A 17,428-nucleotide genomic window follows, 5' to 3' on the forward strand; every position below is an offset into this window, starting at 1 on the left:
GGAGCCTAAAGTAGAAGGACAGTGTGATGCCCACAATCCACAGACAATAGCAGTGGAATCGTGCCGCCTGACCCCCCATTGCGGGTTCTAAGGAGAGCAGCATCAAGCCGCAGCTGCAGCCGCGAAACACATGGAAAGTCTCCCCGCCCGGGTGGATCGAATGTGCTACTGTAGCAAGTTCCTGACGCGGCGTGAGCTACATTGTCACAGCAAGAACCTCGCAGAGGACGTGACACACGAGCCGCCCATTGCAGTAACCAAAGCCAGGCAAGCCTGCAGTGTTCGCAAGTGGCCGCCCCCACTGGATTATAGAGGAGTGCTTGGCCCCCAAGGAAAGTGTCAGCCTCAAGGAAAGCAGCACGAGGTGAGATGGCCCCTCCAACCTAACCAGCGTGACGGTTCGTCACAGTCCGCCCAGCCACCCCTTGAGCCCACTGGCCCGGTGCAAGTCCTCAGACGGCAAAAGACACAAGGACGCCCAACCCACCCAGAACTTTTCTTGGCAGCCCTCTCGCCCCCACTGGGAACAGCACACGCAGGGGGGCGGGGGTAGCCTGCAAGCCCTTCAGGAGAGTGAGCAAGGGAGCGCTCTGACACTAACGAGGGGAACCCTGTGGGGTGCCTGCCCCTCCGCCCCAAACTCAATGGCCGAGACATCCGGCAGCGCAAGATTGGGTGTTTAAAAAATACATCAAACCCAGGGATCCAATAAATACATGGTATCAGACGGCCTGCATGGCCAAGGGGCGTGAAGGAAACATCTGAGGCAAGACTGCAGGCTAGATGGCCTTGGGGCTCACGGAGCACCGGAATGACAGTGTGTTGGGTCAGTGGGCGTGCAGGACCACCGGCTATTGAATGGAATATAGTGGGGGCCGGGGGAGCGACACTCCGTGAGCGCAGGTACGCGGGAGGGCACAGCACATTCTAGGTGTGGGGCGATAAGGACACACCTGAACACAGCTGAAACGGCCCCAGACACGCCAGGAGTGGCCTGGCGCCACGCAGACTTTTGCACGAGGGGAGGCGCTGCTGGCCCACGTCTGAACAGCATTGCATGATGTCCAACAAAACTGTCAGACCCAAAAGCAAACAGCCCATGCTGGAGGCCTATGCCAAGACGCCTAGGTGCAGAAGGCGGTAAAAGCAAGGACGCTATCGCCTCAGTGGCGGAGAAACCGGGCACGATCCAGGAAGTGCTGGCAGCGATTGCAGACTTGAAAATTCCCTGGGAGACCAAACTGGGCCTAGCAATGAACGAATTGAAAGTGGGTCTGGACCTTAAAATATAAGCTGTCCAGGAGGAAGTCAATCTGTTGAGACAGGATGTGCGCACGCTCGCAGAGCGCACTGGAAACCTGGGAAAGGAGATGGCGCGAATACATGCGCCGCCCACGGATCGGAACTTCATGCCCTCGTGCAGTGTGTGGGAAACCTGGAGAACAGGGCGGAGGAGGCGGAAGGGCGCGCCAGACACAATAACATTCGTATTGTTGGCCTGCCGGAAGGAATGGAGGGGCCTAACCCAACGGAATGTGTAGAATCCATGCTTCTGCAGGAAATAACTAGCGGAGCACTGACCCAGGGGTTTTCTGTTGAGAGGGCGCATAGGGCCTTGACAAGGAGACCGCCCCCGGGTCCCCCCCGCGGCCGCTGATCGCAAAGATCTTGAACTATCGGGAAAAGATACTGGAATTCTTCCGGAAGGGGGGGGGGACAATAGAAAGGGGGCCGGCGAAAATCACGGCATACCCGGACTACACTTTGCACGTACAGCGCAGCAGGATGAACTTCGGGGCGGTGAAAAGGAGGTTGAGAGGGGCCGGTCACCGATATATGTTGCTCTACCCGGCCAAATTGAAAGTGTTCTACAAGAACAAAAGTCTGTTATTCGAGACGCCGGAGGATGCTATGGACTGGCTGGACACGCAGGGTCGCCCTCAAGAACCGGACATCCAGACGGGAGCCGTAGAAGATTAGTAGCATGAAGCTGGGTCATCCCTGGTGATTTGACACAGGACATTGGGACTAGAATTTAGTATTAAATAAAGCTTGCGGGGAGTGTGTTGCAGCAAATACGTGCTGGCAAGACACTTGTATATAGTGTTAAATAAAGCTTGTGGGGAATATGTTGCAGTAAATATGTGCTGGCAGGATCCGTAGGACACAACCATCCTACTTGGGTGGGTGGGAGCTCCTGGGAGACAATCCTCGAACCCCTTAGAAGAACACTTATTTAGGTCACTGTTAGACCGGTGACGCCCCGCGGGGTCCTTGTCCTTGGCTCCGAGATAGGACCAGACGCAAGTGGGCCTGAGATCCAGGGATGGAGCTCGGCATCTGTTGGGGCTGGGCAGGGTGGGGGGAGGGGAAGGGTTGTGTGCAGTGGGGTAGAGTTTTGGGAAGGGGGGAGTTGTTGAGGATGGGAGGGCTAAGAGTCGGACAACGGGTCATCAGGGAAGACATCGGAGGGGAGAGTGGAGGGGGGAGTACATCGAGCAGATGGCGTCGGGTAATCTCAGAGTGGCGACCTGGAATGTGCGGGGCCTCAATAGTTATCTAAAATGTAACAAAGTGATGATGTATTTAAAGAGACCCACCTCACCAAGGAGAAGCTGGAGGTGGTCAGAAGAAAATGGAAAGGTAATGTCATAGATGCCACATACTCGGCATATGCAAGAGGGGTGATCACTTGGGTGGCACCGCACGTGCCGTTTCAGTTGCTCAGCTCGACAATAGACCTAGAGGGCAGAATGGTGGTGGTGGCGGGGATCCTGGAAAATAGGGAGGTGAACATTATACATATGTATGCCCCTAACCATGATACAGCGGCATATTTTAGGTCCCTATACAGTAAAGTTAGCCCCCTGGTGGGTGGCGCGATGGTGTGGGGAGGGGATTTCAATTGCACCCTGAACCCCAGGATTGATAGGTCAGATGACAAATCAGGAAAGCCAGCACCAGCAGCTATAGCATTGAGGACACTATTGACAGACCTCGGTCTGGAGGATGTGTGGAGAAGGCTACACCCAACGGATAGGCAGTATTCGCACTATGCAGTGCCACATGACCTGCACACAAGGTTGGATTACGCGTTTGCTGCAGCGGAGATAGTGGGAGAAATGGTGGGGGCCGAATACAAAGCCAGGGTATTATCCGACCATTCGCTTTTGGTCGTAGAGTGGCAACATCAACCCCCCAGAGCGTGTATCCCGACATGGAGGCTCAGAACTGAAGCTCTACAGGATGCAGAATTTCGAGAGGATCTGAGGGTGGCTATCAAGGAATACTTTGAAATCAACACGGGCAGTGTATGATCTGTGGGAACAGTATGGGAGGCATTTAAAGTGGTGGTGGTGCGGGGGGTAGCCATATCAAAATCTGAGGGGCACCAAGGGGGTAGTGAACGGGAACTGCTGGAAATGGAAAGAGAGCTGGAGGGCTTTACTCGAATTGAGGGGACCGCCCGAGAGAACAGCGCTAAGTTAAAAGACTTAGTTAGCTTGTAGTGAACTCTGGGATAGATTATGCAAATTAAATTATAAGAAATATACAGAGAGGTAACATGCAGGGGGGGATAAGCCAGGTAGACTACTGGCCTGGCTGTACAAAAATGAGACCCCCCGTTCCGTGATCAGAGAGGTCAGGGATGCGGGAGGCCGAATTTATAACACCCAGGAGGGGGTAAACGGGGAGTTCCTCAAGTACTACAGACGATTATATGAGGATACAGGAGAGGATATGAGCCAGGAAATACTGGAAACAATAGAGGAAGTGGGGCTGCCCACCTTGGATGACCTAGAACGCGCAGACTTAGACGCCCCTATTACCGTGGACGAACTGGAAGCGGTGATCCAACACCTCCCTACATGTAAAGCGCCCGGGTCGGATGGGTTACCCAGCAAATTTTATAAAACATAAAAGCAGGAGCTACTCCAGCCGCTGCTGGCCATGTTTAATGAAGCCTATGAGCGGGGGGAACTGCCGGCGTCCCTCCGCGAGGCAGTGATCGTCCTGCTCCTGAAACCAGGTAAGCCGGACATGGAATGCGGGTCCTTGTCCATGCTTAATCAGGATAGCAAAATACTCACAGCAGTGCTAGCCAACAGGCTAAAGAGGGTAATTGGCAAGTTGATACACCCAGACCAAACGGGTTATGTCCCCGGCAGAAATATCACAGATAACCACAGGAGGCTGCACCCTATCATTGATCAAACTAAGGAAGACTCAGGCGAGATGGCTATCGTGTCGCTGGACGCAGTGAAAGCCTTTGATTCAGTGCGGTGGCCGTGGTTGAAAGAGACCCCGAAAGGATACGGAATGGGACCAGGATATACTATATGGGCCCAGTTGCTATACAGTTCCCCGATTGCGAGAGTTAAAACTGGACCCGCAATCTCAGACAAATGGCAACTCAGCAGGGGGACCAGACAGGGTTGCCCCTGGTCACCCATGTTATACATCCTGGCATTAGAGCCGCTAGCAATATGACTGCGGCAACAATACGGGGAGGTGGGGATTCGCACGACAGGGGGCACACACCTGATATCACTGTATGCAGATGATATGCTTCTCTACTTGCGCTACCCGGAAGAAAACCTGCAATATGTGCTGGAGGTGATGGATCGTTATGCCACCCTCTCGGGCATATCGGTGAACCCCGGGAAGTCTAGCTTGTTCCCCTTGGGAAGGTATAGGAGTGCCCCATCGGCGAGGCTACCCGTCCTGAAAATACCCTGGCAGACCGTGACATTCAAGTATCTGGGTGTGAATATTTACCATAAAATAGAGATAGAGCACAAACATAATACAGAGAAAGCGATTGAAGGTATTAGGAATAGCATGGCGTTCTGGTCTAGGTTACCCCTGGCCATGATGGGGAGAGCGGCTCTGCTCAAAATGGTCGTTCTGCCCAGACTCTAGCACTTTTTTGTGAATGTCCCATACTTGATCCCCAGACGCTTCTTCGTGAGACTCCATGGCATGTGCAGGGGCTTCATATGGGGCAACTCGAGGAATAGGGTGGCCCTGTGGAAGCTACAGAACATTTGTGATAAGGGGGGCATAAACCTGCCAAACTTTGAATTGTATTACTTGGCGGGACTGTTGTATGTGGCCAGGTGGTTGTCTGCGGAGGACTCGGCGGAAGCCAGGCTTTTGCAGGGTGACTCAGCCCCATACTTTCTAAAAGAGACAGTGTGGATGCATACAACTAAGATGGCGGGGAGGGGGAGGCTATTGGAGTTGGGCTGGGAAGTTTGGCGCAGAGCATGGAAAACGGTGGGCGACCCAGACCCGCTCTCTCAGCAAGTCCCGCTAGTGGCTCTATGCGGGGATGACCCCCAATTGTTCTAATAGGTTCGCAGATACTGGGAACCGGTGGGTCTAGCCACCCTCTGAGATATATGGCAGGAAGGGGAGGCATTGGAATTTCAGAGGTTGCAGGAGGAGACAGGGGTGCATAGTGGCCAATACATTACATATATCAGGCTCTTGAAACGGGTAAGGGGAGGTGGCCTGAGACGGCACTGGCGGAAGAACCTGATGCCACCCTGGAAATGATGTATGTTGTCTCAGAGGGTGGACATGAAATATCTAAGATATATGAGCTCTTAAGAGCGAAGGCAGAGGGGGAGCTACTCCAGCTGAGTCATGATTGGGAGGAGGAGATAGGAGAATCCATGACAGATGGACAATGGTATAGAGCTCAGAGGTACCACAAAAATGTGTCCTGGAATGTGAGACTCCAGCAGATCCAGCTGTATGTCACCCACAGAGCCTACCTGACCCCTGGAAGATTAGCCAGGTTTGGAGGCTCAGCCATACAGAAATGCCCCAGGTGCGGAGAGGAGGAGGCAGGGTTGCTGCACATGTTCTGGGCTTGCCCAGAGGTGCATAGATTCTGAGAAGAAATGAAGATGAAAATGGCCGGTGGGGGTGTGGTGCTTGATGTGGGGTCTGCTGGGGCATGCATGCTTGGGAATTTCCCCAGGCCACGTAATTTAAAGCATATCAGCAAAATGAAGGACCTAGCATATGCCCTGGCCAAGCGCAGGATTGCAATGTGTTGGAAGGCGGCCCATAGGCCTAGAGTGGAGACATGGTGGGCGGACCTCCTGAGATGGGCAGAAGCGGAAACTGCGGTCTGGTTTGAAGCTGCCACCAGGGGGGGAGAAGAGGAAGTGGGTCCCCTGATGGCCTGGAGGCAACTGGTGACCTCAATGGCTACCCCTCACCAGGTCAGTCATGAAACAGAAGACTCGGATGAGTCAACAAGCGCTGAGATTCCCGTAAATACTCATGTAGATGACACCGATGAAACGGCTCAAGTTTGTGGGGATGGATGGGGGAGGACGGGAAATGTATAATGTGTTGGTTTGACATTGATTATGAACGTCCTAAAAGCTGTAATGTTTGGCGTGTTGTTTAAAATAATAAAAATTGTTTTAAAAAAAAAAAAGTAGTGCGATTGGGCGGTAGTGCTTCGGGTTATCCCTTGCTCCCTTCTTGAATATTGGGGCGATGTTTGCGGATTTCCATGACAGTGGGACTGATCTGGTCCTCTGACATTTTGCAAATACTTTAGAAATGAATATCGACCAGGCGTCCGCCTGTTTTTTCAGGTCAAAGTTGGTCATCCCATCAGGGCCTGGGGCTCTGGAGTAATTTAGTTTTCTTATTTTGGCTAGTATTTGATCCAGGTTATGCGGAATGACCCATGGCTCAAGAGACTCTTCCGGCATTTGTTCGAGACAGATGTTTCATGCTTGGTACAGCTGTTCGAAGTGGTTGATCCACTTTGCTTCTCCCACGCTGTTCTGTAGTGTCTCAGTGGATGATCTTGTTGTAGATTTTACTAAAGTCCAGAAGGTGCTTGTTTTTCTCCCGCAAATGGCCCTCAACATCTCTTCAGAATCAATCTGATACATTTTCTTTCTGTGATTTCTCACCCAGGCTTTGTATTATTTTTCTGCTTTAAGGGCATCCACTTTTATATTGGGTGATGTTGGTTTTTTTGCTTGTCACTTTAATTTGCGCATCAGTCTGCACTTTACGACTAATTCTTGATCATATGTGTGGGTTTCAGATCTTGCACAAATTGATGATTTTCCAACCGGTTTCTTGAAGGCCATGAGGAGTGGACGATAGTCTATTGATTTTCTGGCCATGCCGGTATTAGAATATCGATTGGTTAGTTGTGCAATCCCTGCTTCTGTTATCTTGAGACGCACTGCACTACAGTAAGCCTCTGGTTTGTGTTGAATTGTCTCAGTTGGTGGTTTAGGAGAAGTCCACGTCATCTGCAGCATGTTATGATCACTATAGGTAGTTCTTACTACGTTGAAAGATTTTATTTCCGCAAGCAAATTGCGTGAGACGTGGATATGATCTATTATAAAAGTTTGGTTTGCTCTTTCCCAGGTTGGAAGATTGTGCAGGTCATTGATTTTCATGAGTGACTCCCATAATCGGGCCCTTCCTGATGAATCTGTGTGTTGTCGGTAAGTAGCTTTTTGGTTGCCGACCCCTTCGCAAGTTATATTTAAATCACCGCCAATCAAAATATGATCAATGTCATGATTCTCAGACGTCGTTTCAATAACATTTTCCAGGTCGTTCAGGAACTTGTTATTAGTAATTGCGTTTAGGTTCCAGTAAGTGTTTATAAAAATCGTCTTCCTTTTTATTACTTCTGACTTTGCAGTGTGACAGTTCCATAGAACTAGTGATGCTCGAACGGCAGGCTGTTAATAGGCCAGACATCGGGTGGCCTTAAGCACCTCTGTATGCAGGGGAGAAGTGGATTTCAAAGCCGTCCAAAGAAGGTTTATTTAACAGACAGGTTTCTTGTAGCTTTATTACGTCATATTGTCCCAGGTTTATGTCACTTTCTTTAGTCAAGTGAGCGAAGCCTCTAGTATTCCACGAAATGATGGATACATTTTCCATTGGGCTTTCTTTAGAGGGTTTGCATGGTCAATGTGCTCTTGTGGATTTTGGTAATTGCTAAACTTGTTTAGAGCTGGCGCGATCCAATACCATTTTTCCACGCTCTTACCTCCGTTTGTTTCGAGATGGGTTGAGCTTTTGGTTTCATTCAATGTCATTTTTTGGTCGAAGGTGATTTTCATCGTTGGAATTGGGCTCATCAGAAATTGATCAGGGTCTTTAAAGTCAGCCAATGAGTCGCAATCACTGGAAATCAAGTAATCGAAACCTTGAGATTCTCCCGTTCTAGGGGATTTATGTTGTAATCTTTCCCCGTGAGATTGTATTTTCAATGGATTAACGCTTTTCCTTAGTGTTGTGTTTGCCCTTTCGCTTTCCGGTTTACTCCTGGTAGTCGGGTTAAAGCTGGATTCGCTAGAAAGCAAGCGTCTTCTACCTCCTAGCCATAATTCCTTGGGTGGTCGATGCGATCTGTGAGTTGATCTATCTGGGTGATTGTGAGCGGAGGATCGTTCGTGGGTCTTCTGCTTCAGGTCGTCAAGTACATAACCCCAATCGTATAAGTCATCCGCTGCTTGTCTCATCCAGTCTTTTACCCTTGAGGATTCGATGAACAAGAAAGCTGCATCATTATGCCCCTCTATTCCCGGCTCCATGATTTTCAAGTCACTTGATCTTAATCGTTTTAGATTTGGTATTCTTGAGAATAGGTCCATCAGGGTTCTTCTGTTTAGTATCAGATTATCCCTTTTGTCGGCTACTCTTTGAATATTACAAGATTTTTCAAGTCTTGTCTTTTTCTCCTGCGGCATTGTTTGATTAAAGTTTCGATCTGAAACTTTCATGTGTTTTGCTGATGAGGATGTGTTTGTGTGTTGTTGCGATGTTCTTGCTCTGTGGTCATCTAGCGCCACAGACCTGTAATTCGGATTTTTGAGGGATTTAGTGATATTGATGGAATCTTTTTTCAAGTAGACTTTTTTATTTCCATTTTCATTCCTCTCTTCGAATCTGTAGTTGTTGGAAGAAACTGTTGGAGATGCAGGTTCTGCGATCTTGTGGCTTTCTTTCAGTATTTTATTCGTTTGGATTTTTCTTTTATCTTCAAGAGTCAAGAACATCGGAGCCAAAGAGTCTTTCGTTACTTTCTTTTTTCCTGTGATGGTAGCTCTTTATTATGGGAGTCCGCCTCTAGAGACGGCTGGAGTGCGGGTCGGGGCCACCAGCTGACCGGGGCACCGTACAGTGAAACTCCTCAGTAAGGGGCCGGATGCACGTTCCAGGCCACTTTTTTGGTCTGCTCTTTCAGCCACGTGCTATCACTAAGAGCAGGTCCTCCACTCCTCACAGCTCCGCAGTCTCGAAACAGGTTTATGTCGCCGCCCTTTTCTCCTCGCCAGGCTTATCGCTGCAAGGGTGCCGCGGCAAGCCTTTTAAACGCCTTTCAAAGTCACGTGATGAGTCACTTGACACACCAAATGCCGGATGTTCCAAAGGTATGATTAAAGGGACAGAGCCCCAGAAGCAGTCCGTAGTTTAGCAGCACACTTCTTCCTCAGAGCAGAGAAGGAGCAGGGGAGCACAGGAGGCACAGCAGCAGAGACACAGCTCCACAGTCTCAAACAGGTTTATGTCGCCGCCCTTTTCTCCTCGCCAGGCTCTTCGCTTTACCTCTAGGGGCTTTGCTAAATATCCTCTCCGGCCTCTTCGCTTCACCTCTTCAGACAGCGCCAGATGAGCTCCTCCTCCTGGCTCCACCAACTAAAGACTGAGCCCTTGGGCTTCTGTAGGGTTTTGGCCACTCCTTCGAGCTTCCCGCTGGTGTAATGTGAGTCTAGAATGGTCGAGGGGATAGGGAATGGCTGCAAGGCTCCAACTCTGGAGGTGGTTTACAGCTCTGGTAGGGGTCTTTGGATTGGCATATCCCTCACCATGGGTAGTCCTCCTTCTTGACCAACACTGGCACCGTCTTCTACCCTCTCCCTGTTTAAGTGAACTCGAGTGTGCTGCTTTGAAATAGGACACGGGAGAGTCATAGTTTTCTGAGCCTGAGCGGGTCTCCTGTGTTTGCTGGACTGCAGATTCACGTACCATGTCAGGTATATTGGAGCGCCTCACTCACTATTTTGCTGGCATAGGAACTGGCTGATTCTCTGTCGGATATCCCGGCTTAGCCTCTGTCCTCCTCTTTCGTGGGGTAGATTTTGTAGCGATTACTGCACCCTTGCGAAGAGAGCCGAGGGGGCAGATTACCCACAGTTACACTTTGACAAGTGCCTGTCTTCCACATGTGGCTTGGTGGGAGCAACCCTGTGATCCTCACAATGAGAACCCCAGGCCCTGCATTTTATTCACTTGTGGCATCACCCGGCCCCTTGCCAAACCCAACATCTACCAACACAATCAGAAAGAGGACTTCATCACACCACTAATACCCCAAGAACTATGCTTACAACAACTGGCAGCCATTGAGATCATAGAGAATCTCAACCACTGATGCTTCATCCATAGCAACCTCATAGAATTCCGAACCGCAGAGCTTAATATCCATTCACTGACCTACATTTACAGATGCAGATATCCTCTACTACTTGGCACTGGGACTGCTATGTGCAAAAATATTAAACTCCCCATAAAGCGATGTGCCTCATGGCTAGTTTAAATGGCATGGGTTTTCCATGGGGTAGTTGTTAGTTTCATGGCCAGAGCACAAAAGGACCAGAATTGTAGGGTTGTTGGAGGGTGTGGAATTAATGAGAAGTAGTGCATGGATCCAGTCTGCCACTGCTCCCTGCAATGCATTGGCATTGTGGTTCTAGGGCAAGAGGAAGACAGATTTCTTTCATATCTATAAAGCCACTGATGCCTGTGGCATGAGCAGATTCTGAGCGGGGGGTTGTGCCGTTTAGTCTACTTAAGATTGGCAGGGTTTGGTTGTTATTGCAGTTAGGGAATTGATCTGAATGTGTGTAATTGGCTCAGACCATTTGTTGCTACAAAATGTGGCACCTGGCTAATTCTGTGGCTGCTTTGCCGGTTGGAGATGGGGTTGTCAACCTAGTGTTTTTGAGTAGAAGATAAGAAGAGGACGACTGCTTTTGCTTGCTGTGGAAATTAGTAAGTCAACATTTCAAATGATGTTGTGAAAATGGAGCTATTGCTTGTTGCAATGCCATATATGATGCAAAGGGCCATAACGTGATATAATCCTTTCACTGTTTACCTGACGTATGTTTCAATGAAACAAGAATGTGTGTGGTGATCTGTGTGAATATGTGCATCGTGGTAGGGTTTACTGGTGGATTGGGATAGCATTTGTTGGGTAATTAATAGTGATTGTAGATGTATCACATGATTGTTTTAGCGGGTGTCACATTGTCCTCTGCCTGATTATAGAGACTTCTAGCTGCATGATTAAGTGGGGGGCACGTACCTCTGCTTGCTAGAGGTTAATGGGGATTGGTGTAGTATGTGTAGGATCCCCTGGTCACCTGTGCTTAGCGCCTTCCATATGGCAAGGGACCGTCAAAGGAAACCCCATGAAGGTACTGGTCCTTTAAGCCCCCTCCAAGAGACACCCATGCTCTGAAAAGGACACCCACTCATCCCTTCCCAGCAACCATGTGGTCTTAGGGCCAAACAAAACTCCTTCTCTGTGTAGGCACAGTTTAATGATACTGTCCTTTGAAAGAGTGAAATGATAGCTGTCTCACTAAACAAGTCGGATGCCGAAAGGACAACCTTAGATGCAGTATTGCTTCGCTTTGCAAACGCAAAAAGTCTTGAAGCATACACCAAGATGTGTCATACTTTCAAGAGAGCCCGAGAAAGGAATCTCAGCCCCACATTAGTAGTAAATATATCTTTACCTTCCCCTCTGACCATGGAGGCTCTGGTCCGACATCAGTAGCAGGGCAAATATTTCTATGCGGACCGCTGACTGAGTCTCCGAAAAGCGCAGAGGCATATTTTTTAGTTCTGGAGTAGTCGTTCAGTGAGCCCAATGTCCACACAATTCCTGCTGTTTCTGCACAGCGGCGATCACTCCGATTCCGGCATGGAAATCACAGTTAAGGACAAGAATAAAAGGCTTATCTTCAGCAACCATTCATGCGGGCTTTGAGAAAACCTCATGTAGTGGCCCTAGACCACCCAGGAAAGTCATTACTATTGAGCATACATTTAAAATGGCAGACAAACCATGTGAAGGCTCATCTTGATCTGGCCCACGGGGTACCAATCAGATTCTAGTAAGGCACTTAGAATTAGCCAATCTAAAAGCATTGCTCTCATTTACCCAGCTGCAGACCCTGCCAGGTGACCCTGATTCTGAAAAGCTCAAATCCTCAGACACTCAGTGTGGGTGTTTGGAGAAGGAGCCACAGGAGGAGATATGTTGGAGATGTTTGAAGAGAGTAAGGATTGCGGACAGCGAGTTGTGCCCGGGGAAGAGGAGGAGGAGTTTTGAGCGTAGGAAGTGATTGGAAGCAAGAGGGGGAGAAGAAAGTGGAAGGAGGAATTAAGGAGTACCGTCAACTTCAGAAGGAGGTGGAAGTTGAGATGAAGGATGAGCAGTAACAACATGAGCATGAGAAGGATGTAGAATGTGGGATTAAGGAAGATAAATAGCAACATCAGAAGGAGGTGAAGACGGGATTAAGGAGTGGCAATATCAAAATAAATTGGAAAAAGGAATTGAGGAGCTGTGGCAACATCGGAAGGAGGGACTGAGGAAGTAAATTGCCAACACAAGAAGAAGGAAGGATGAATTATGAAGGAGGGATGTGCACACTAGGGAGTGCAAGTGGGAAAAGATAAGGAAGGGGTGAGAGAACATCAGGGGGAGGCTCATAAAGAATAGAAAGAGCAGCAGGGGGAGATAATGAAAAGACTGGAAAAGACCCAGAGGAGGGACAGGGCAAGTATAGAGAGATGTCCCTGAAGAGAAACTTTCAGGCCCTAAGAATTGGAAAACCCCTTCAGGGCTTTGGTAAAATCAGGTCCACATGAGATCCTCACTCTACTTAACACTTCTGGGAAGTTATTCCCACTTCACAGAACTCTTAAGCCTGAGATAATGGCAGAGAATGTAGTAAGGGGTGGGGTAAAGCGCTAAGCCCAATGGACAGAATTAGTGGAAAAGGGGGCAAGATGCTGTCAAGAATGACAGGAAGAGAGCAACGAGGGTGCTGGAACCTTGAATTCACAAAAAAAGAGAAGACATCGAGTACCCTAATGGGAACCCTAATGACCGACTGAAGTTGGTCAAGCATGCTGGGTACCAAGAACTCAGAAATAAGACAATAATCACCCCTTATCCCAAGGGTAGGACTACTTCAGGTTGAATTAAACCTAAAATCTTTAGTTGCTATTCCTACCCTTCGTTCCCTTCTCTCCCTGTTGCTATGGTTTTAGCTTGGTGTGTGAAACTCCTAAACAGAGGACCGATTATGCTATTTAAACTTTGTCTTGGCCTATGTTTTGATCCAGTACCCCAACATCCTGGTGGTACTGTTGTGGCTGTATAGGGAGTTAAAGCATGTCCCTTTTTTTATGCTGGCAATATCTCAGGCTTTGCGGTTCGGCTGTTAGGGTTGAGGTGTCATTCCTGCGCCATTTGCGCATACATTGGCGATCAATATGGGCCTTATTTCCCATTTTCGAGACTTTGGTACTTTTCTATTTTTTCCAACAAACTTCACTTACCACAATGCACTTGGCTATAATCATCTATTCCTGGCTATTCCTATTGGTCATCATCGGAACTACAAACCCCAGAAGCCCTAGGGATTTCCTCTGCTTCCACCAGCTCAGGAACAGAGAGGGAGGTGGCCGATTGTCTGCAGGTGTGCTTAGCTAGGTGCGACCAATTAGCCTGCCTCTGTGCTGGGCTGGGCAGTATAAAAGCTGCTGCCTGCAGGGGCTCAGTCTCTTGCATTAAGTGTCCTTCCAGCACCTTTTTGCTTCGAGCTACGTATCTTTGTATGCGGTTCCTCTGCATAGCAGCCGATCATGCTCCGCTGCTACCTTCCGTCCTTGCCTTCCAGGATCCAGCCTTGCAGCCGATCACGCTCCACTGCTACCTTCCGTCCTTGCCTTCCAGGATCCAGCCTAGCAGCCGATCACGCTCCGCTGCTACCTTCCGTCCTTGCCTTCCAGGATCCAGCCTTGCAGCCGATCACGCTCCGCTGCTACCTTCCGTCCTTGCCTTCCAGGATCCAGCCTTGCAGCCGATCACGCTCCGCTGCTACCTTCCGCCATTGCCTTCCAGGCTCCTGCCTTGTAGCCGATCACGCTCCGCTGCTACCTTCCGCCATTGCCTCCCAGGCTCCTGCCTTACAGCAGATCATGCTCCACTGCCTTCAACCTACAGTCTTCGTCCGCTGGGCTTCCAGTCTAGAAGCCTTCTACAGTCATCCTGTAGCCTTCTACAGTCAGTGGCCCTACTCCTCTGGGCGCTCTCCTTGCTGCCCGGCCCTTCTGGGCTCCTTGCCGTGTAGCCTGCTTCACTCCGCTGCCCTAAGACCTTTCCCTCGGGGCTTCCTTCATTACAGCCCTGCTCCTTTTGGGCTTGCCCATTGCTTCCCTGCTTTTCTGAGCTTTTTACCTTGTACCCTAACGTCCTCTGCTATCCACATCTGTTTACCTTCATTATTTACTTTCAGTTATTGCAGTTCCCCTGTTTCCTGATTGCTGCTCCCTTGCTTTCTTCCTTGTTTTCAACCCTCAGTTTCTTTCTCCCTATCCAATCCTGTTATACGGCTTTCCCTTCATTTCCTTCTGCTAGTTTGCTATTCAACTTCCTTTTCCCTGGATTGATCTGTTAGTGTCTTCTCTTGTACTGTTTGTAGACCCCTTGTACAGAGCTTGTCTGTTGGTTTCCGTCAGGCAACCTCTGCCCCTTCCCTTGTCTAGTTTCTACGTTACAGACACCCATAGCTGTTGTTCCAAGCCATGAGCAAGCAGCGTGGGCCTCTGTTATAGCAAACTGTGCAGAAGGCTAGAGTTTTCCTAAGGTTCGTGGAATACTCTTTTCCTATATCTGCATACACCCCAAGAGTGAATCCATTCTGTACCTTTTTCCTTATTACACTTGCCTACTCTTCGTTCTCCTTTCTTTCAGCTGTGTGTGTACTTATCTGTCCACTTTACTTTGGCACAACCACCCAAACCCTTCCTGGGTGTCCTGTGCCACACTTAATAGAGTGCCATCCGTGATATGAGGTCAGTGCTGCGAGGACAGTTCTATGCATGGTACCCAGTGTAAATGGGCGCTATTAAGGAGCTTCCCTTCATTTTATAGACCTTACTTTACCCTGCACCAATGATGTACACAGTCCTCATCTGTGAAAGGCCAGAGGATAAGGCCCCCCCCTGCCTTAAGTGTCCAACAAACTCATCCATTTTCAAATATTGCAGGATTCAGCTCCAGCTTCTCTACTGAACCGGTGCATTTGTACTCTACATCAGACAGCATGTTATGTTATGTTACTTGGCATTTATATAGCACCTTATGTATCATTGGTATGACTTCAAGTGCTGGTAGGTTGAACGCCCTCGGGAACTGTAGTGCAAGTCAGTAGAGAGAAAGAGTGTTGTATGGTGCATGGGTGCACCGGATATGTGTGCAGCTGGTGTGGTTGCTGGATGATAGCTACTTTATAGAGATAGGTGTGGTGCTGATGAAATCGGTTGGATGTGTTCAGTCTGGTGGGTGCCCACCTAGACTGGGTTCTGGCTGCGTTAGGCCTGAGGAACGCCTAATCTAGCCGGAATGTGCTCAGCTGGCTGTGTTTTATTAGTGTGATGAGGTGTTTGTGGGGTTGTGTTCGTATGAGAACAGCTAGGCCGAATTGTTGTGATATAGTTGTGTACTAGTTGAATGATGGTGTATAGAAGAGAGTAAGCATAGTGGTGGTGTATAGAAGAGTGTAAGCATAGTGGTGTGATGTGGTGGATATCAGTACAAGTGCCTGAGATTCTAAAATCAGATTTTAGCACAGTGACGCTATTAGGCACACTTTCTAAATTCAACTTTAACACAGTGACGCTATTAGGGCATACTCAATGATTTTGGGAATACCTTCTAAATTCAACTTTAACACAGTGAAGCTATTAGGCACGTTCAATGTTGCTGGGAACACTTTCTAAATTCAAACTTTAACACAGTGACGCTATTAGGCACGCTCAATGTTGTTGGGAACACTTTCTTAATTCAACTTTACCATAGTGACGCTATTAGGGCACAATGATGTTGGGAATACATTCAAATGCAAGGTTTAACACAGTGACGCTATTAGGCACACGTTCTAAATTCAACTTTAACACAGTGACGCTACTAGGCACACTTTCTAAATTCAACTTTAACAGAGTGACGCTATTAGGCACACTTTCTAAAATCATCTTTAACATAGTGACGCTATTAGGGCACACTCAATGTTGTTGGGAACATTTTCTAAATTCAAGCTTTAGCACAGTGAAGCTATTAGGCACACGTTCTAAATTCAACTTTATCAGTATATGCGAAACAACAATAGTGTGACCCTGGATAAGTAGCTGTTACAGAGAGCTGAGGCGCCACTACCTTTTAGAGCCCCGGTACGTTCCACCATGATCCTCCTCCCAGGGAAAGGCATCAGATAACAGTGAGCTCTGTTCTTTAAGATGTCCAAGACCTTGGGATATTTGGAAGCCTCCTGCAGCTCCTAGAAACCAAAAAAGTGATTACTTACTGAGCAGGACTTTATGAACCTCTCTAACCTATGAAAGAATTTGAAGGATAAACATTTCAGATCAGTTCTGCCAAAGCCATGACTATAAAAACTACTTACAACTAGCATACGCCACTCACTGTGGTGACTCGAACAGGTAGTCCATATCTCCATTCTTTTATCCTCATTTGTTATGCAGAGACCTGAGCATTCTATTGCAATAGCCTTAACACATTTAAAAAACGAAGGGAATCCCAGTGCAGATGAGTGTCTTCGTCTGGATTCACCACCTTCTTCCACACCCACCAGCTTTAATTCCCCAGTCTTTTTGCTCTCTGCCCATTTTCTGCATTTTACCATATTACATCGTGAAAGGGGTGGTAGGTAATAGATGGATCATCTTAAGAAATGCATCGACAACAATGGGGAACTTGTACTTATTGGTATGTCTTGTCCACCTTTCTCTAGCCTCAGAAGACACATTACCAACAAGACCTGGAAGGAGGCAGCCCGATGCACGGATTCAACAAAACACATTTCTAAGCATCTTCTTGCTCTAGTACTCACATCTAGCATGCAGTATGTATAGGACCAATTTTGCTGCCTTGTAAATTGCATCCAGTCGCATATGTTGTTGGAACGCCACCAAAGCTGCCTTGGCTGTGAAGGCATGCGAGTTTATACCATACTTATAAGCAATAATGCTCATTGAGTAGAATTCAATATTGACAAACAATCAACTTTAAGTAGGCAGTCAAGGGGTCTCA

At 48.4% G+C, this 17,428-nt stretch overlaps 1 protein-coding gene across 4 annotated transcripts in view; it reads right to left on the reverse strand.

Moving 5' to 3' along the window:
- Window positions 1–17,428, reverse strand: part of RNF112 (ring finger protein 112) — a 680,823-nt gene that overhangs the window by 234,127 nt on the left and 429,268 nt on the right. For all 4 annotated transcript variants that reach the window (XM_069651835.1, XM_069651833.1, XM_069651834.1 and 1 more), the window contains one exon: window positions 16,535–16,655. In XM_069651835.1, coding sequence (XP_069507936.1) covers window positions 16,535–16,655 — 121 coding nt within the window. The remainder of the gene's footprint in view (window positions 1–16,534; window positions 16,656–17,428) is intronic.

This window comes from Ambystoma mexicanum, chromosome 3p, assembly GCF_040938575.1.
Source record: "Ambystoma mexicanum isolate Mex_15411 chromosome 3p, UKY_AmexF1_1, whole genome shotgun sequence".
Lineage (NCBI taxonomy): Eukaryota > Metazoa > Chordata > Amphibia > Caudata > Ambystomatidae > Ambystoma > Ambystoma mexicanum.